The 14,654-nt window shown below is 48.6% G+C and overlaps 1 protein-coding gene across 1 annotated transcript in view; it reads left to right on the top strand.

Moving 5' to 3' along the window:
• Positions 1-14,654, top strand: part of Pik3ap1 (phosphoinositide-3-kinase adaptor protein 1) — a 118,997-nt gene that overhangs the window by 84,056 nt on the left and 20,287 nt on the right. Inside the window, exons 10-13 of the mRNA XM_038321867.2 lie at positions 5,203-5,397; positions 9,411-9,476; positions 10,904-11,109; positions 14,417-14,489. Coding sequence (XP_038177795.1) covers positions 5,203-5,397; positions 9,411-9,476; positions 10,904-11,109; positions 14,417-14,489 — 540 coding nt within the window. The remainder of the gene's footprint in view (positions 1-5,202; positions 5,398-9,410; positions 9,477-10,903; positions 11,110-14,416; positions 14,490-14,654) is intronic.

Raw genomic sequence — 14,654 nt, 5'->3', positions numbered from 1 at the left:
ACCTAATATGTGCAGAAAGGACTGTTCTGGGTATAATTGGGACTGGGAACCCAAAACAAAATAAGTGTGATCCCACCGAAGCCTTGCTTTCTAGTAAAGGATGGGTATATACACCCTCTTTGCCAAGCAGAGGCAGCATGGCAGTGGTTAAGAGTATGGCCCCCATCTGTGTTCCCTTTCCTCCCAGTTATCTGGAAGGCCCCGGGCAAGGTGTTTATCTCCTCAGCTGTGGAATGAGATGGCTGTGGTCAGATCAGCAATGAGATGGTTCTGCCTGGTGCACTGAACAGGCAGGTTGTGGTGAGAATCAAGGAAGTTTCAGCGAAAATACGGTTCACCTAAGACCCCGTACAGAAGAAGCAGTTGACAAAGGTTCCTAATCATTGCTTGCTGTTGTTATTATAGGCGCTTTCAGAGGTGTACGGCGTTACACTGTGTGAGTGATTGCGTCTCTCTGCCAGGTCATCTATGATTATGTCGGGCCTGTCAGTCAAGTCGCTATAGAAGCAGAGTGCTGAGGGCATGAGATTCAGAGGTCAAATGGTTTGGGCACTGTAGGCAAATCACCGCCTGGGCACCTGCCTATCCCTGCCAATAGTTTGATCAGCATTCACCATGCCCATTCATTTGCTGTTATTCATGGCTGTTTGTACGCTCCTAGTATAGGCTTAGGCAGGGTTGGGGGGTTGCATTGGGTATTAGGTTCCTCAGCTAGCACCTGGCACCAAGAGGGCCGTGGATGAGATTAGAGATGCTTTCCTGACCGACTTCATTATTTGGCCTCAGGCTTGCCCTGCTGTCTTCAGCAGTGCCCAGGCCTAGCTTAAGGGCTTGATGCATGACACCCATCACATGATTCTTGCAACCTTGTAAATTAGGTACTGCTGCTTTCATTCAGCAGGAGAAGTAACAAAGGAACAGACAGGGTGAGTTTCCAAGTTCCTAGAGGCAGTAGGCAGAATGTGAGAACTCCAGTTCAAGCCCTTCCTGGCTTCTGAGCCTGCCTTGGGGTGCCTCCTTTGACCCCTGGTTGCACGTCACCTTATGAAAGGAATAGCACGTGAGTTAGGAGCTGACGGTAGCCTCCTGCCATCCCGATGTCACGTGATGCTGGATTGAAATGATCATTTCCCAGCAGTCCTTCATCAAAGCCTTAAGTCTGTGCAAATCCCTGGTGTCGAGGGATGGGCCAGACTCGGTCCCGCCCTGCAGAGGAGGTAAACACACAAACACACACCCCACCTGAGTTCTCCTTTGGGAAGAAAAGCATAGTTCAGCGTAAATAAAAATGTGCTGGGTGCTGTGGGAAATGCAGGGGAGCAGTGTGTCATTTAAGGGATCAAGAGAATCTACACAGGCAGACTGGTCCTTGTCAGATTAGGGCAAATTACCCTCAAGTTAGGCCGCTCTCTGTAACCTGCTCAAGACTCCGGGATAATGGGATGAGGACATTGTCTCTCGCTTGCTGACACACACAGGTATTTAGTGGAACCGGTGGAGTTGAGCTTACAGTCTCCCTGCTTTGGCAGTGGTTCCCACCTCTCAGTGTGCCCCACATCCCCCTGGCATGCTTTCGAAGGCACAGGCTCACCAGTGTGGGATTCAGCGGGTCTAGGGGTTCAGCAGGTCTCGGTGGGACTCAGGAGTCCTCTTCCTTTCCAGTCCTAGGTGACTCTGCTACTGCTGGGCCATCGGGTCACTGTGAGAGCCTTGGCTACAAAAGAGCACTTTCTGATTTTTCTTTTTTTTTTTTTTTTTTTTTTTGATTTTTCGAGACAGGGTTTCCCTGTAGTTTCTAGAGCCTGTCCTGGACCTAGCTCTTGTAGACCAGGCTGGTCTCGAACTCACAGAGATCCGCCTGCCTCTGCCTCCCGAGTGCTGGGATTAAAGGCATGCGCCACCACCGCCCGGCTTGATTTTTCTTTTTTTAACCTATATCAGTGGGACCCCCTTTCATTCCCTGCTGTGTCCGCCTGTTGCTGTGCTGTAGTTACTTATTGTTGTAAAAGTAATACATAAAAATAATAAAAATTCAAATGACACAAAAAGCATGCACACACATACATATACACACGTGCACAAATGAGACAAGACTATGTAGATCTGTCTGGTCTTGTATTCACAATGTAATCCAGGCTAGCCTTAAGTGAATGGCAGTTCTCCTGCCTTTGTCTCCCACCTGCAGAGATGACAGGTGTGAGTCACCACATCTGACCCTAAAAGTTAAAGCAATGAGAAAAGTCACTCCCTTTCACCCTAGAGTCTCCGAGTTTCTCTGGATATATTAATATTGGATACCTGTGTCTTCTTTCATGTTTAGTTTATGTCATACCAGAACAACATTAACTTTTCCGCAGGCACATGGACATCCTCTTAGGTTAGCCAATGTTCAGCTCTGTGCTTTCGTGAGCCTCAGTGCAGGGAATGCCTTTGTTGTATGTAACATCTCTGCACACATTTGAGAGCGCACATACCGTGAAGCGCCAGAACAGAATTCCTGGGTCTCGGGAGTAGGTCTTACGATGTTGGTAGTGTCATGTGAATCAATGGTCTGAGCTCACATAGGTTCCAGGAGTTATGAATGGGTCCAGAATACTGTTTTCATACAAAATATTGCACAGATATTCAACCTACACCGCAGATAAAACTGGAATCATTCTCAGTCCCTCTACTCAGCCTCTCATTTCTACCCGGTGTGATTCTGGAAACATTTCTTGGCCTTCTGCAACTCTGAAGAATTGGGGCCGGGCTACAGATCTGATGCATGTGAGGGAGAGGAGGGAGGTGTGGGTGTGAGGGTAAAGACAAGTGGCCCAGGCCCAGCTCTGAAGGCCTGTCCTTCATGCCACTCATGTGGCCTTCAGCCAGTCAGCAGTAACGTTATAGAGTTCTAGGCAGGATTAACTCTCTGCCCCCAGTGAAATGTGGAGCCTGGCACAGAGTGATATCTGGCACATATCAGCTGTCTGTTTAAATTATTAGTTAATTACATTAAATGGCACAATCGGATCATGATGGGAGAGGCTGAGATACAGGTCAGAATTCATCCTCTCAGGGACCCAACAGCACAGACCGAGGTCCTCTGAGGTGACCTTTGGCTGTGGGTAGCACGTGTCCGGTCAACTGGCTCTATTTGGCTTCTCTAGTATATTTTGTTTCTAGGGAACCTGGCAGCTTGGGTAGGACAGCGAATTTTTCCTGAAAATCATATCTATTTGGGCAGCAGGAGCCAAGGGATTGGTTATGTTTATCTGGAGGCGCTGTCAGATGGGGGAGGAGGTCACAAAACCCTAACAATGCACAGTTTTCCAACAACGCCTTCTTCACAAATGCCTGCCTATGGACAGATGTTGCTAAGGGAGGAATTCTATTTATACCACCTCTGCACAAGTCTGCCCTCTCTCACCATCTGAAGCCATGAAGCTTTCTTCTTCCGCAGGAGACAGGACTGCCTCTTGTTCTGATAAAGTAACGGCTCTGAGCTTTCGCTGGGGTTCCCCAGAGTCTGCCCAGCTCAGGTCAGGAGTCTACTGGAAGGGAAGGCAGACTGACCATAGGGATACTCAAATCTGAGACATGGCTCTCTGCTTGGCCCACATTTTACCCAGAGTTCATCCGTCGCTCTGTTCTAAGGGTGTGACTGAGTACATACAGTGTGGAAAGCTGGTGTTTGCTCCTAGGACAATGTGGAGGGCCAGGGTTGGGGCTGTACCTCTGCAGCTGACAGACTAGGGAGGGAGAAAGGTAGGGAGCCCAACCCACTAATATAATAAGTTCCTATCACAGCAGGGCCCTGGAGCTAAGGAATGAAACACAGAGAGCATAAATAGCAGTTCAGCTTAAACTGGGAGGTCACAGTGTGGCTGAGACTGTGCCAGCCTGGCCTGGCATAAGGTAGCATGAAGGAGATTCTGAGCAAGGGAAACTGCCTTCCCAAAACAGGATAAAAAACTGAGGCAAAGCCAACTGTTTAGAGTCAGTGGAAGACAAGCGTTCTGAGAGCCACTGTTGCCCTGCGGGGTGGTTGGCAGCTCTCCCAGGATACTTCCCTTGGCTGCAGCCCTTCCCAGAGTTCTGTCCTCCCCTTGTGCAAAATGCTAAGATAAGCAGGTGCACGGGAACCTTTACCTTGAGGCCAGAGCCCAGGACCTCATGTTTTTTCTTTTTCTTGAACTCGTGTTTTCTAATTAGTTGTCCAACCTGACCAGTCCCCTGGACACAGGACAAAGAAACAAAGGTGACCTCTCTGAAGCTCAGCAAAGATGTAATGGAAACACAGAAGTCCCAGTAAATCACCGCATGGTGACCCCCACAGGAAGGAGATCCAAACTCTAATATTTTATATCTCAAGCAGGCATTTGAGGAGGATTTGTTTTGATTGAGTGGTGTCAATCAAAGAAGCAGAACTTTATAGAGAACATGGGATTGTAGGGTGCTGGTGGGCAGGAAGGGCAGATCTTTACAGAGAACGTGGGGTTGTGTGGGGTGCTGGTGGGCAGGAAGGGGCAGGCAAGCATCTGACCTCAGTGGTTTTGCTTAGTGGGGAACAGTGTGCAGTTGTGAGAGAAACAGATAGTGGAATGAAGGGTCGCTCCAGAGATAGCATCCCTGGGTACCAGGCTGGCTCCTGGGCTCTTTGAACAAGTTATTTAAATTCTCAAAGGTTCAGTTTTTTTTAAAATCATATGCAAACTGTGGTTACTGGTAGCGGCAACTCCACAGCTTTTTTTGTAAACCAGATGTGGTCATCACTCAGGAAATGCACCCAGAACCGTGCTCAGCAGGGAGGAGCCATGCTCTGTAATCGTGGGGAGCGCAAGGGAGTGGTCAGCGGTGAGGAACCAGGGCATTGTTGTCTCACTGTTGCCGGGACACCAGGAAGTGGTTCTGGGGGTGCTCAGGCCTGGAAGCGGGGGTGCTCTCTCTCCCTTAGTTATACTAAGGTGAATAACAGAATGGTAGTTGTGAAGGTGAGGTAGCCGGGCCCATGCTGCTGACCTGCACAGAGTGGGTGGCAGATGGAGGAGACCTTGGTGTTCTCATTGCTTTCATGGGTTCTGAACAAATGGTGCAGGAGATGTCTCAAGGGAGGCCTCTGCCACAGGATGTTACTTTGGTAATAAGAACACTCACTTGGTCTTAGAGCTGCAGTCTTGCAATTTCCTGGACCACTGTACTGAATCACCTCTCTCTGTGTTTTAGGTAACAGCGTGAAACCAGCCAGTTTGGTGAGAGAGCAGTACCATTCCCACCGGGAAGATATTTATCACACTGTGGATGAAGATGAGACCTTTTCTGTGGACCTGGCCAACAGGCCTCCTGTCCCTGTGCCCAGGCCAGAGGCCAGTGCTCCTGGCCCTCACCCGCTGCCCGACAACAAGCCATACATTTCTAAAGGCAAGTGTGTGTGGAGGCCCAAAAATGTGAGCCTATTTCCACCTTGTTTGAAGGTCAGAGAGTTTGAGGCTGGTCAAAGTCGTTAACAATAAGCGCGGCTATACACTGTCCTAGGGTGTGGTTACTTGGTGTTTTGGACCTTAAGAAGATCCATACAGGTAGATCCATTTCACCCTGACTGAAGGTCAGAGAATTCAAACATACTTCTGCTCCTTCTTTTAAATTAGGAGATTTGACCTAGGGAGTGGCTGCCTTCGGGATAATTGGTCTAGAGTGGGTTCACTACAGAAACAGCAGAATGCTTTTCTTATGAATTAATGACTTGATGTCTAACGCATTGAAGCAAGTAACTGTTCTAGATGTCTTCTGTATCATGTTAAGACAGTCTTTCGTCTTCCTCTCCTTTTTGTATTGGGGTGTAAAAGTATACGGAAATTAAACACGGACAAAATTTCAGTATTCACTGGAACTCCCTCCCGGTACTATCCTATGTTTCTGTTTTATTTTTTTTACTCGTGTCTTTGTACTCTTTACTTATTTTTCTAATCCCCATGCCCTACCCTGCTAAGTGGTATACTTGTCGAAGCCAGGTTCCCCGACCAAGTGTGGCGAGGGATAGTACTCAGTAGGTACTTCCTGGTTCCCTGGTCATCTGCACTGATTGTCTTCTGGATGGTCTCCAGCCAGGGTCATAGGTCATAGAGCACAAACTCTGGAGTTAGGCCAGGGGCAGTTCAGTGCCGCCTTCCTGGAAGCATTCGTGTGCAATTGTAAGGACAGAGGTACATGACAAACTATTTCGCTGTTATCTTGTAACTTGTTCTGTAATTACTATTAATCATTTTTAATGGCTGGTGCTTGTTGGAATCTACCAGGGACATTCTTTACATTTAATCCTTACAAGAACCTATTAGGTAAGGGCCCTGATCCCCATTTTATGGATGAGAAATGAAGGCGCAAGAGGTCAGCCGCCACTCAACGGTGCCAGGGCTTGGGCCCCAGGGACCCTGACTCCACAGGGGATGCTGAGCTACTATCTCAGGCTAACTGCTTACCGGTGTTAATAAAAGGTGGAAAGAATTTAGTGTGGCTTCTTCATTATTGTTCATCAGTGAGATAGAGAAGGCTTTGCTGCTGCACTTTGGGACTTGATTATATTAACATGCTTTTACATTCGGTGTGAGCAAAATGGCAAGCTCTGTGCTTGCTCCTGACCTCTCATCCATTTTTAATAGCACGTATTGTAGAAGATGAGACATGGGGAGGGCTTAAAGAGGCCAGGGAGCTCCCTGCCAGAGCCTCGGGTAACTTGGCTTGGGACTGCCAGATAAAATACAGGATGCCCGGTTCCCTCTGAATTTCACACAAGCAACAAATACATTTTTTAATTGATTTATTTTTATTTCATGTAAATTAGTGTTTTGCCTACATGTATGTGTGTCTGTGTGAAGGTGTCAGGTCCTCTGGAACTAGAGTTACGGACAGTTGTGAACTGCCACATGGGTGCTGGGAATTGAACCCGGGTCCTCCGGAAGAGCTGTCAGTGCTCTTAACCATTGAACCATCTCTCTATCCCTGCAAATACATTTCTTAACGTAACTATGTCCCAAGTATTTACCTTCTTTGGCTTTCCCTTTTACTCAGTCTAGCAATCCTAAGTTACTTGCACCACAACTGTGGGACATTCTGTGTCACTAAGATTTGCTGTGTCCTTAGGCAGCATCTCCTTTAGCATATCCACTGGGTATTACCCACTGCCTAGCTCCCCCCACACCCTTTTAGTGCACTGCTGTGTCTTTTCCTGAAGGCTTTCTCCATCATGTGGCGCTCCATTGCTGTCTTTCAGGGTAGGCTGAAAACCCCGGGGAATTATTATAGATGGCCACCGCTCAAGGCATGAATGACCCAATGTGCTTGTCGTCTCGAGGGACTCTGAACTGCACATTGTGCATCCACCCAGCTGTGGTACCTGGCTTGACAGCCCCACCATTTACTGTTCACCCACTTCCTCTCTCATGTCTGTTACCTCCTATCATAGTTGCCTTCTCATTGCTGTGACAAAATATCTAACAAGAAGAGGTTTGCTGTTTGCTCACAGGTCAGGGGTGCCAGCACGTCATGGTGGGGAAGGCGGAGCAGCAAGAACGACGCTAGCTGCAGTGGCACGCATGGGAAGTAGCTGGTCATATGGAGTCTGCAGTCAGGGAACAGAGAGATGTGGTCTACCAGCTCGGTTCTGTTTTCTCTTCTTATTCAGTATGGGACACCAGCCCGTGGGATGGTGCTGCCCACGTTTATGGTGAATCTTCCCACCTCTGCTGATGTGGGGTTCTGGAAATGCCCTCATGGGACACACCTAGAGGTGTGTTTCCATGGTGACTCTAAATCTAGCCAGGTGGCCAGTGAAAGGTCACAACCATACTTCCCAGATAGAGTGCTAGCTGTCAAATCTTCATCTCAGGGACAGCTTCTGAGCCCGCAGATGTACAGTAGGCCACAAGGTGACAATAGGGGGAGTGGCTTGGAGTAGATTCACCTCTAACTTCTTGCTGCACATCATAGGACGCGGGATATGTCACTTTACCCATTTTGGCTTTGGTTTCCTTACCTAGAAATGGTCGTGAGAAATGACGGTGCCTCTGCTACACGGTTGTGAGGGTCCAGATGAAACACTGCTTTAGGAAGTGCTTAAAGCTAAGGGTGCATGCTCGTGTGTGCCCCACAATGTTTAAGCACTTTCTATGCGTTAGCCCTCAGTTCCCATGGCAACCCAATGGAGGTGTTGTTTCTGGTCTTCATTCTACATATAAGAAACATAAGCGTGGAGAAAGTCAAGCTTCTCATCCAAGGTCACGTGACTCACGAGTGGCGGAGCAGGGATTTTAGCTGGGGAAGCCTCCTTCAGATCCCAGGGAGCTATGAGATGACCTCGTCATCCTACCACCACTTACAGAGGGGTCCGCTCTCCAGTCTCCTGTTGTCCTATGCCTGTTCCTCGTGAGTCCTAAAAGGACACGTTTTACTTGTCTTACCAGACAGAGTTCTGCCTTATCGTAGATGGGTCTGCCCGGGGGCAGGCACCTCCTTCTGTTCTCTAGCTGCAGGTGTTCGCAGATGCTTCTGTTTGGGGATCCTGGCACACATCCTACCCCCCCAACCCCCGCGCATAGCACTTTCCCTCCCTCCCCTTCCTTCTTCCCTTCCTTGTGCGTAGTTTATGCTGGTGCATGTGTTTGTGTGGCCGCCTTTGGCTGGAGGCCGGAGTTTGATGCTGGGTAGCACTCCTCAGTTGTTCCAGCATATTTTTGTGAGAGAGCATCTTTCACTGAGCTTGGAGCTCACCAATTCAGTTATTGGCCAGCAATCTCCAGGAATCTGCTTGTCTCCACCTCTCCAGTGCTGGGATTGTAGATGTGGGATACCATACCCAGCAGGTACCCACCTCAGGCTTGCACAGCAAGCACTCTACTAACTTTAGCATTTCTCCAGACCCTATAACCCTATTCTTCTTTTCTTTATTCATTGTTTTCCTCCTCTTCCTCCTCCTCCTCCTCCTCTTTCTTTGTTTTTTTTGTTTTTGTTTTTGTTTTTGTTTTGAGACAGGGTTCCTCTGTGAGTGAGTTCTGGCTGGTCTGGAACTCACTATGTAGATCACACTGGTTTCAAACTCAGAGATCTGCCTGCCTCTGCCTCCCAAGTCCTGGGATTAAAGGCGTGCACCACTGCCACAGGCCTTACCCTTTCCTTTAACAATCTGAGACATAGTGCTAATGCCCTCTGGCTGGCTTCATCTTTAATCTCTGGAGAACTTGTGTGTCTGCCCTGTCTTCTTGACACTCTCTGCTCTCGCTCACTATTTTCTTCCAGAAATATGTGTACAGTGGTCATGACTAAATGTTTATGATCTTTTTGCACAAAGTTATTTTTCATAAATACATACAGTTCTGTGAATGTATGACAGAGCCCCTGAGAAAGAGATGTTTTGCCTTCACTCAGAATATTCTTTCTTTCAGTGTTTGCAGAAAAAAGTCAGGAGCGACTTGGGAATTTCTATGTTTCTTCGGAGAACATCAGAGAAGGTAAACCAGAGCTTGTCCTGAACGTCCCACGTAGGAACTGAATTTGTAGGAATATTCCTGTAACAAGGCTGGCCGTGCGTGGCAGTGGCAATGTGGCATTCACGTCGAGAGATCTCACTGGTAGCTCAGGAATACTGCATGAGTGTCTCTTACTGGAGGCAAAGAAGGGGGAGAGACAGGGGTACCCTAGATTACTGTACAAACTGACCCCAGAGAGGGCACTAATACACAAATGTCCATGTAGAACGGAGAATTTAGGCTGATGCCAAGAGCTTGGCAGTGGGCCCAGTACCAAGTGTGGCACAGTCCTCTTGTCTTTACCAGCCCCACTGTGCTTTGACTCAACTCTCATTAAAGTTGCTTTCTTGTTGGATAACAACTGGGACATTCAGTTTTCTCAAATCAAGGAAGTTTGAAAGGAGCCGAGAACTCCCCGTAACCCTTGAGTTGTCTCTTCTGCTAGGCATAGGCATTCAGTATCACCCCACTTAAGAATCTTTAGAAGAGCGGCCCCCAGCAGTGTCTAAGCACTCAGCAGTGTTCCCGAAAGACAGGAGTCACACGGGAGATCTGGAACACACTACATGAACTGAGACATAAGATGTCAAGTTGTTCTCCCATGTTCCAATGCCCCCATCATCTCTGCAAGTAGTTCATTCCCCCAAGGAACCATGGAATCGCAGCCTAGAGAGGGGCTGGCTGGCTTCCAGCCTCAGAAGTGGACAGCTGCCCTTCAGTCATAATGAAATAGAGATTGGCACGGAACAACCCAAGGACAGCCTGCTGGAACTGAGCTCCTAATTTAAACCTGGGTGGCAGTTCCATTGGCATTTTGTGTCCATCAGTCCTCAACCATTGTTCAGGGACAGGGTTGGGAGAAGTTCCCATTCTGTATATTGATCTGTTCTGGGAATAGATTTATATATAAAGCTCTAATTCTCAATAGAGTGCATTTTGCCTTCCCATCCATAGAGAATATTTAGCAATATTTGGGGACATTTTGCATCTCCAAATCCAAGGAAAGTCACCCAGTAGGTGGTGGCCAGAGATGCTGCTCATTGCTCTCTAATGCACAGAACAGGCCCTCATAGTGAAGAGTTGTTTACCCCAAAATATCAGCAGTCTCTGGGTGGAGAAATGCTCAATTAGACGCCTTCACAGTCAAAGTTCAGTGTGGTCGGCAGATTTGCCCCTCCCTCCCGTGTTATGGCTCTATCTGCTTTACTCCAATAGGCTTTGAAATTATTAGCAACTTCCCGTTCCTCATTCCAGGTCCCCCCACCCCCATCTTGGTTCCACATGTCATTGTTTCTTCTGGCTGTGGCAGACTGTTCTTTGGAGCCTGTGCCCACCATCATTACTGTCACCTCTCAGGTCTGCTTTTCCCAGCTGGGAGTTACCACGCTGACTTCTGCCGTTCTTTTCAGAGCCACCCGTGAGGCCATGGAGGGACAGGCCCCCGTCGAGCATCTACGACCCATTTGCTGGGATGAAAACACCAGGCCAGCGGCAGCTCATTACCCTGCAGGAGCAGGTGAAGCTAGGCATCGTCAATGTGGATGAGGCTGTACTGCACTTTAAAGAGTGGCAACTCAACCAGAAGAAACGATCCGAGTCCTTTCGCTTCCAGCAGGTAGGCAGTTCTGTCACTGTGGGGTTGTTGCACACACACACGCACACGCACGCGCACACACACACACACACAGTTCAGCGGCCACGTATGTCACCATCACTGGATGGCTGGACCTGTGAGCATTGTTCAAGTATCCTTGTCAGGGGCTGTGCTTATGAGTCCTTGTCTGGAACTCCTGGCTAAAAGCTTTCCAGGGCTGGAGGTCAGGAACAAATGTCCCTATACACCCCAATTCTGCTTCTGCATTGCTGCTGTCTGCACGTGGCCTTCGCCTCTGCTTGATATCTCTGCTCTTCAGGGTCTGTTTTTCCTCCCTCGTAGTTGATCATCACTCTTTAGGACATGAAGGAAACTTGGAAAGATCCCAAGAAATATGATGAAATGAACACCGCAAGCTTCAGAGTCTAAACCTCCTGAGTTAAAAATCAGTCTGTCTGCCTGCCTGTCTGTCTGTCTGTCTCTCTCTCTCTCTCTCTCTCTCTCTCTCTCTCTCACACACACACACACACACACACACACACACACACACACACACACACTGCATTTCTCTAGACACCCTGTAAATACAAAGGCACAGCTCTGTAAAATGCCAACTACCCAGTCCCAGGGACAACCCTCTGGGGGGCTCATATGAGAAGACTGGGGTGCACAGCAGACTCTTGGTTTATCTCTATGGGTTGAGGATTGTTGTTGTTTTGAGACAAGGTTTCACTATATAGTCTCGGCTGACCTGGAACTCCCTATGTAGACCAGGCTGGTCTCAAACTTATAGAACTCCACCTGCCTCTGCCTCTCAAATGCTGGGATTACAAGCGTGCACCACTATGCCTAGCTGGTTTGAGGATTTCTATGACAAAATAAACAAGTTCACATATATAGTTTTATTATTTTCACATATTTATATTAAAAGTGAGGCTGTCAGGCCCATGGGATTAGGGTACATATTCAAGGCCACCTCTCTAGTGAATGCTAAGGTCCCCCCAGTGGTATAAAATAGTCACTGGTCTCCTTGCATCTGACATGACAGTTCCTGGACTGCAGAGACATCTAACCCTGGGAGGGTCAGTGCCTTTGTGGGGGGGGTAAGGTGGTGAGAAGTGGGGCCGAGTCAGAAGGCAGCCGTGGTTGAGCTCTGACACTGCTCCCGGTTGGCTGGGTCAGTCTCTGTGGCTCCTCACAGTGCAAGAGTAAGCGAGATAGCGTGGCCTCTGTTTTACGGAAAGCAGGGCTCACACTGGGGAAGAGTTGGTCAGGTGTAGACTCCCACGTTGGCTCTAGAGTCTGTGCTCCCGTCCCCACACCTTCTACCATGCACCCTTAACTCTGTCAGCTGCGTGTTTGTAACGTGAGAACCCTCTTTACCAGGCGCCTTCCTCCCTAAAGGGTCTGAAGGGTGGTGCATCCTACAGTGCTGAACACAGGACTCCAGGCCCTTTCATTCAGGGACCTTAGAACCACTGCCGTCCTGAGCAAAGGCTACCCTGGCCCAACAGGTTCTATTTGTTTTTCTTGTTTGTTTTACCTCCCTCTAAGTCCTATGACCATGTGTCAAAGCAGACACAAGCTCTCTTGGGAGATGGTGGCCCAGGATATGTTCCTGTTCTATCACTTGCATGTGGATGACAGGGTCCTGCTGTGCCTCCATTTCCCCACCTCTGAAATGCAAAGGGAAAGTAGAGTGTAAGCAGGGCAAGCCCGTCACATGCCTGGTGAAGAGTAAATGCCAGCCTTTTCCCTGTATCTATAGGCGAATAGCCTCTTCCCTGCACACAGATGTGTTCACTCCTGGGTGCATGCTGGGGTTCATGTTCACAGCGGTAGAAAACCCCAGCCAATGGAAATCTGTGTAACCTCCTCTGTTTGGGATGTGTTGGCTGCTCCTGGGGCACTCAACTTTATTTCCCTTTGCTTCTGTCTGTTCCTCTGTCTCCTTCGTCTCTGTCCCTTGTGAGTGGGGGACACTGCCCAGGTTCTCTCTAGCTCTTTCTTTGACTCTGGTTCTAATTGCAACCATCAGCTTGGCATGCATTCCCAAGGTGTGCTAGACCTGAGGCTTGTCCAACCAAGCAGCTTATTTCTGTTTATCTCTCAAGGCCCCAGACAGACGCTGGTGTACTCCACTCGGCTATAGCAGCTGGAGATCTCACCACTGCTGTTCTGTCTGATTTATCCTCTTGTGTCTTTCCATTCGCCATGTTCCACTGGTGGCCCTGTTGCCTGCCTCAGGCCAGCTACCTGGTCTGTAGATGGGTCTCCTTGCCTCCACGTCCAGATCATCAGAACTTTACCGTGATGGTCATCTTATAACTTCCTCTGTCCCCTCATATTTCCCGGACAAGGTTCAGTGTCTTTAGCCCACAGTTGCAGACCAACCAGCCTTCCCAGTCTGGCTTCCTGTGGATCCCTCACATCCACCTGCTGCTCCAGCCAAAATGTTTAGACATTTCCCCAGGGTGCTACTGTGTGCTCCGATTCCTAACTTCTCCGGAATGCCCAGGCATTGTTGGAATGCCCAGGCTGTGGGCCAACTTAAGATAGAAACAAATCTTGACCTTTGTGTATCCAGTAAACATTTATTGAACGACTACTGCAGCCCAAATGATTGAGTTATAGAAAGTTACAAGACCTGGTCTTTGGAAAGTCCAGTGTCCCTGAAGAGACAGGGTACATATTGCACACATATGCATATGTTATATGAAAGGCAGTGTAGCCCAAGTGCCACATGATTGATCTGGACAGGACTAGAGCCTGGGGCCACCTGGGGAAGCCTTGGCCCAGGCGTGGGACAGAGTTATAGAAATTAGGGCCCCTCAAGGACTGAGGAGAGAGCACAGTCAGAGGCAGGGATGAGTTCAAGTCTGTGAGCATGTCAGTGGGGTTGGCTATGAGGTGTAGGTGAAGGCTGAGAATGGGACTGGGCCTCTGAAAGCGCACTCTGCTGGAGGAAAAAAGGCATATTACAGGCACAATTTATCAAAGACTTGAGTTTCTCTGGGGACCATCTTGAAATGTGACTGTAGCGTACTAGCCCCTGCATAGGACATAACATAAGAATGGAATTTTAAGCCAGGAGGTGGTGGCGCACGCCTTTAATCCCAGCACTCGGGAGGCAAAGGCAGGCAGATCTCTGAGTTTGAGGCCAGCCTGGTCTACGAGAGCTAGTTCCAGGACAGGCTCTAGAAACTACAGGGAAACCCTGTCTCGAAAAACCAAAAAAAAAAAAAAAAAAAAAAAAAAGAATGGAATTTTAATGTTCAAAAGGCACCACTCTGCTGGATACTTAAACATCAAATAAACTATTTTCCAGGAAAATCTTAAAAGACTAAGAGACAGCATCACCCGAAGACAGAGAGAGAAGCAAAAATTGGGAAAGCATTCAGGTAGGTGGCTTCCCAGTGCGCTGCATCACTGGGGGTGGCCGTTGCTGCCGTCCTTGACTGTCCCTTCTTCTGTGGCCCGAGTGGACAGACTGCTTGCCCAGGAGGGAATGGATGGCTAGAGTCCCCTCCCACCCGAAGAGGACGGTCATTATTTCTACCTTGGCC

Source organism: Arvicola amphibius, chromosome 1 (assembly GCF_903992535.2).
Source record: "Arvicola amphibius chromosome 1, mArvAmp1.2, whole genome shotgun sequence".
In the NCBI taxonomy this organism is placed as follows: domain Eukaryota; kingdom Metazoa; phylum Chordata; class Mammalia; order Rodentia; family Cricetidae; genus Arvicola; species Arvicola amphibius.
The sequence above is the reverse complement of the archived record's forward strand: the minus strand, read 5'-3'. Positions and strand labels throughout refer to the sequence as shown.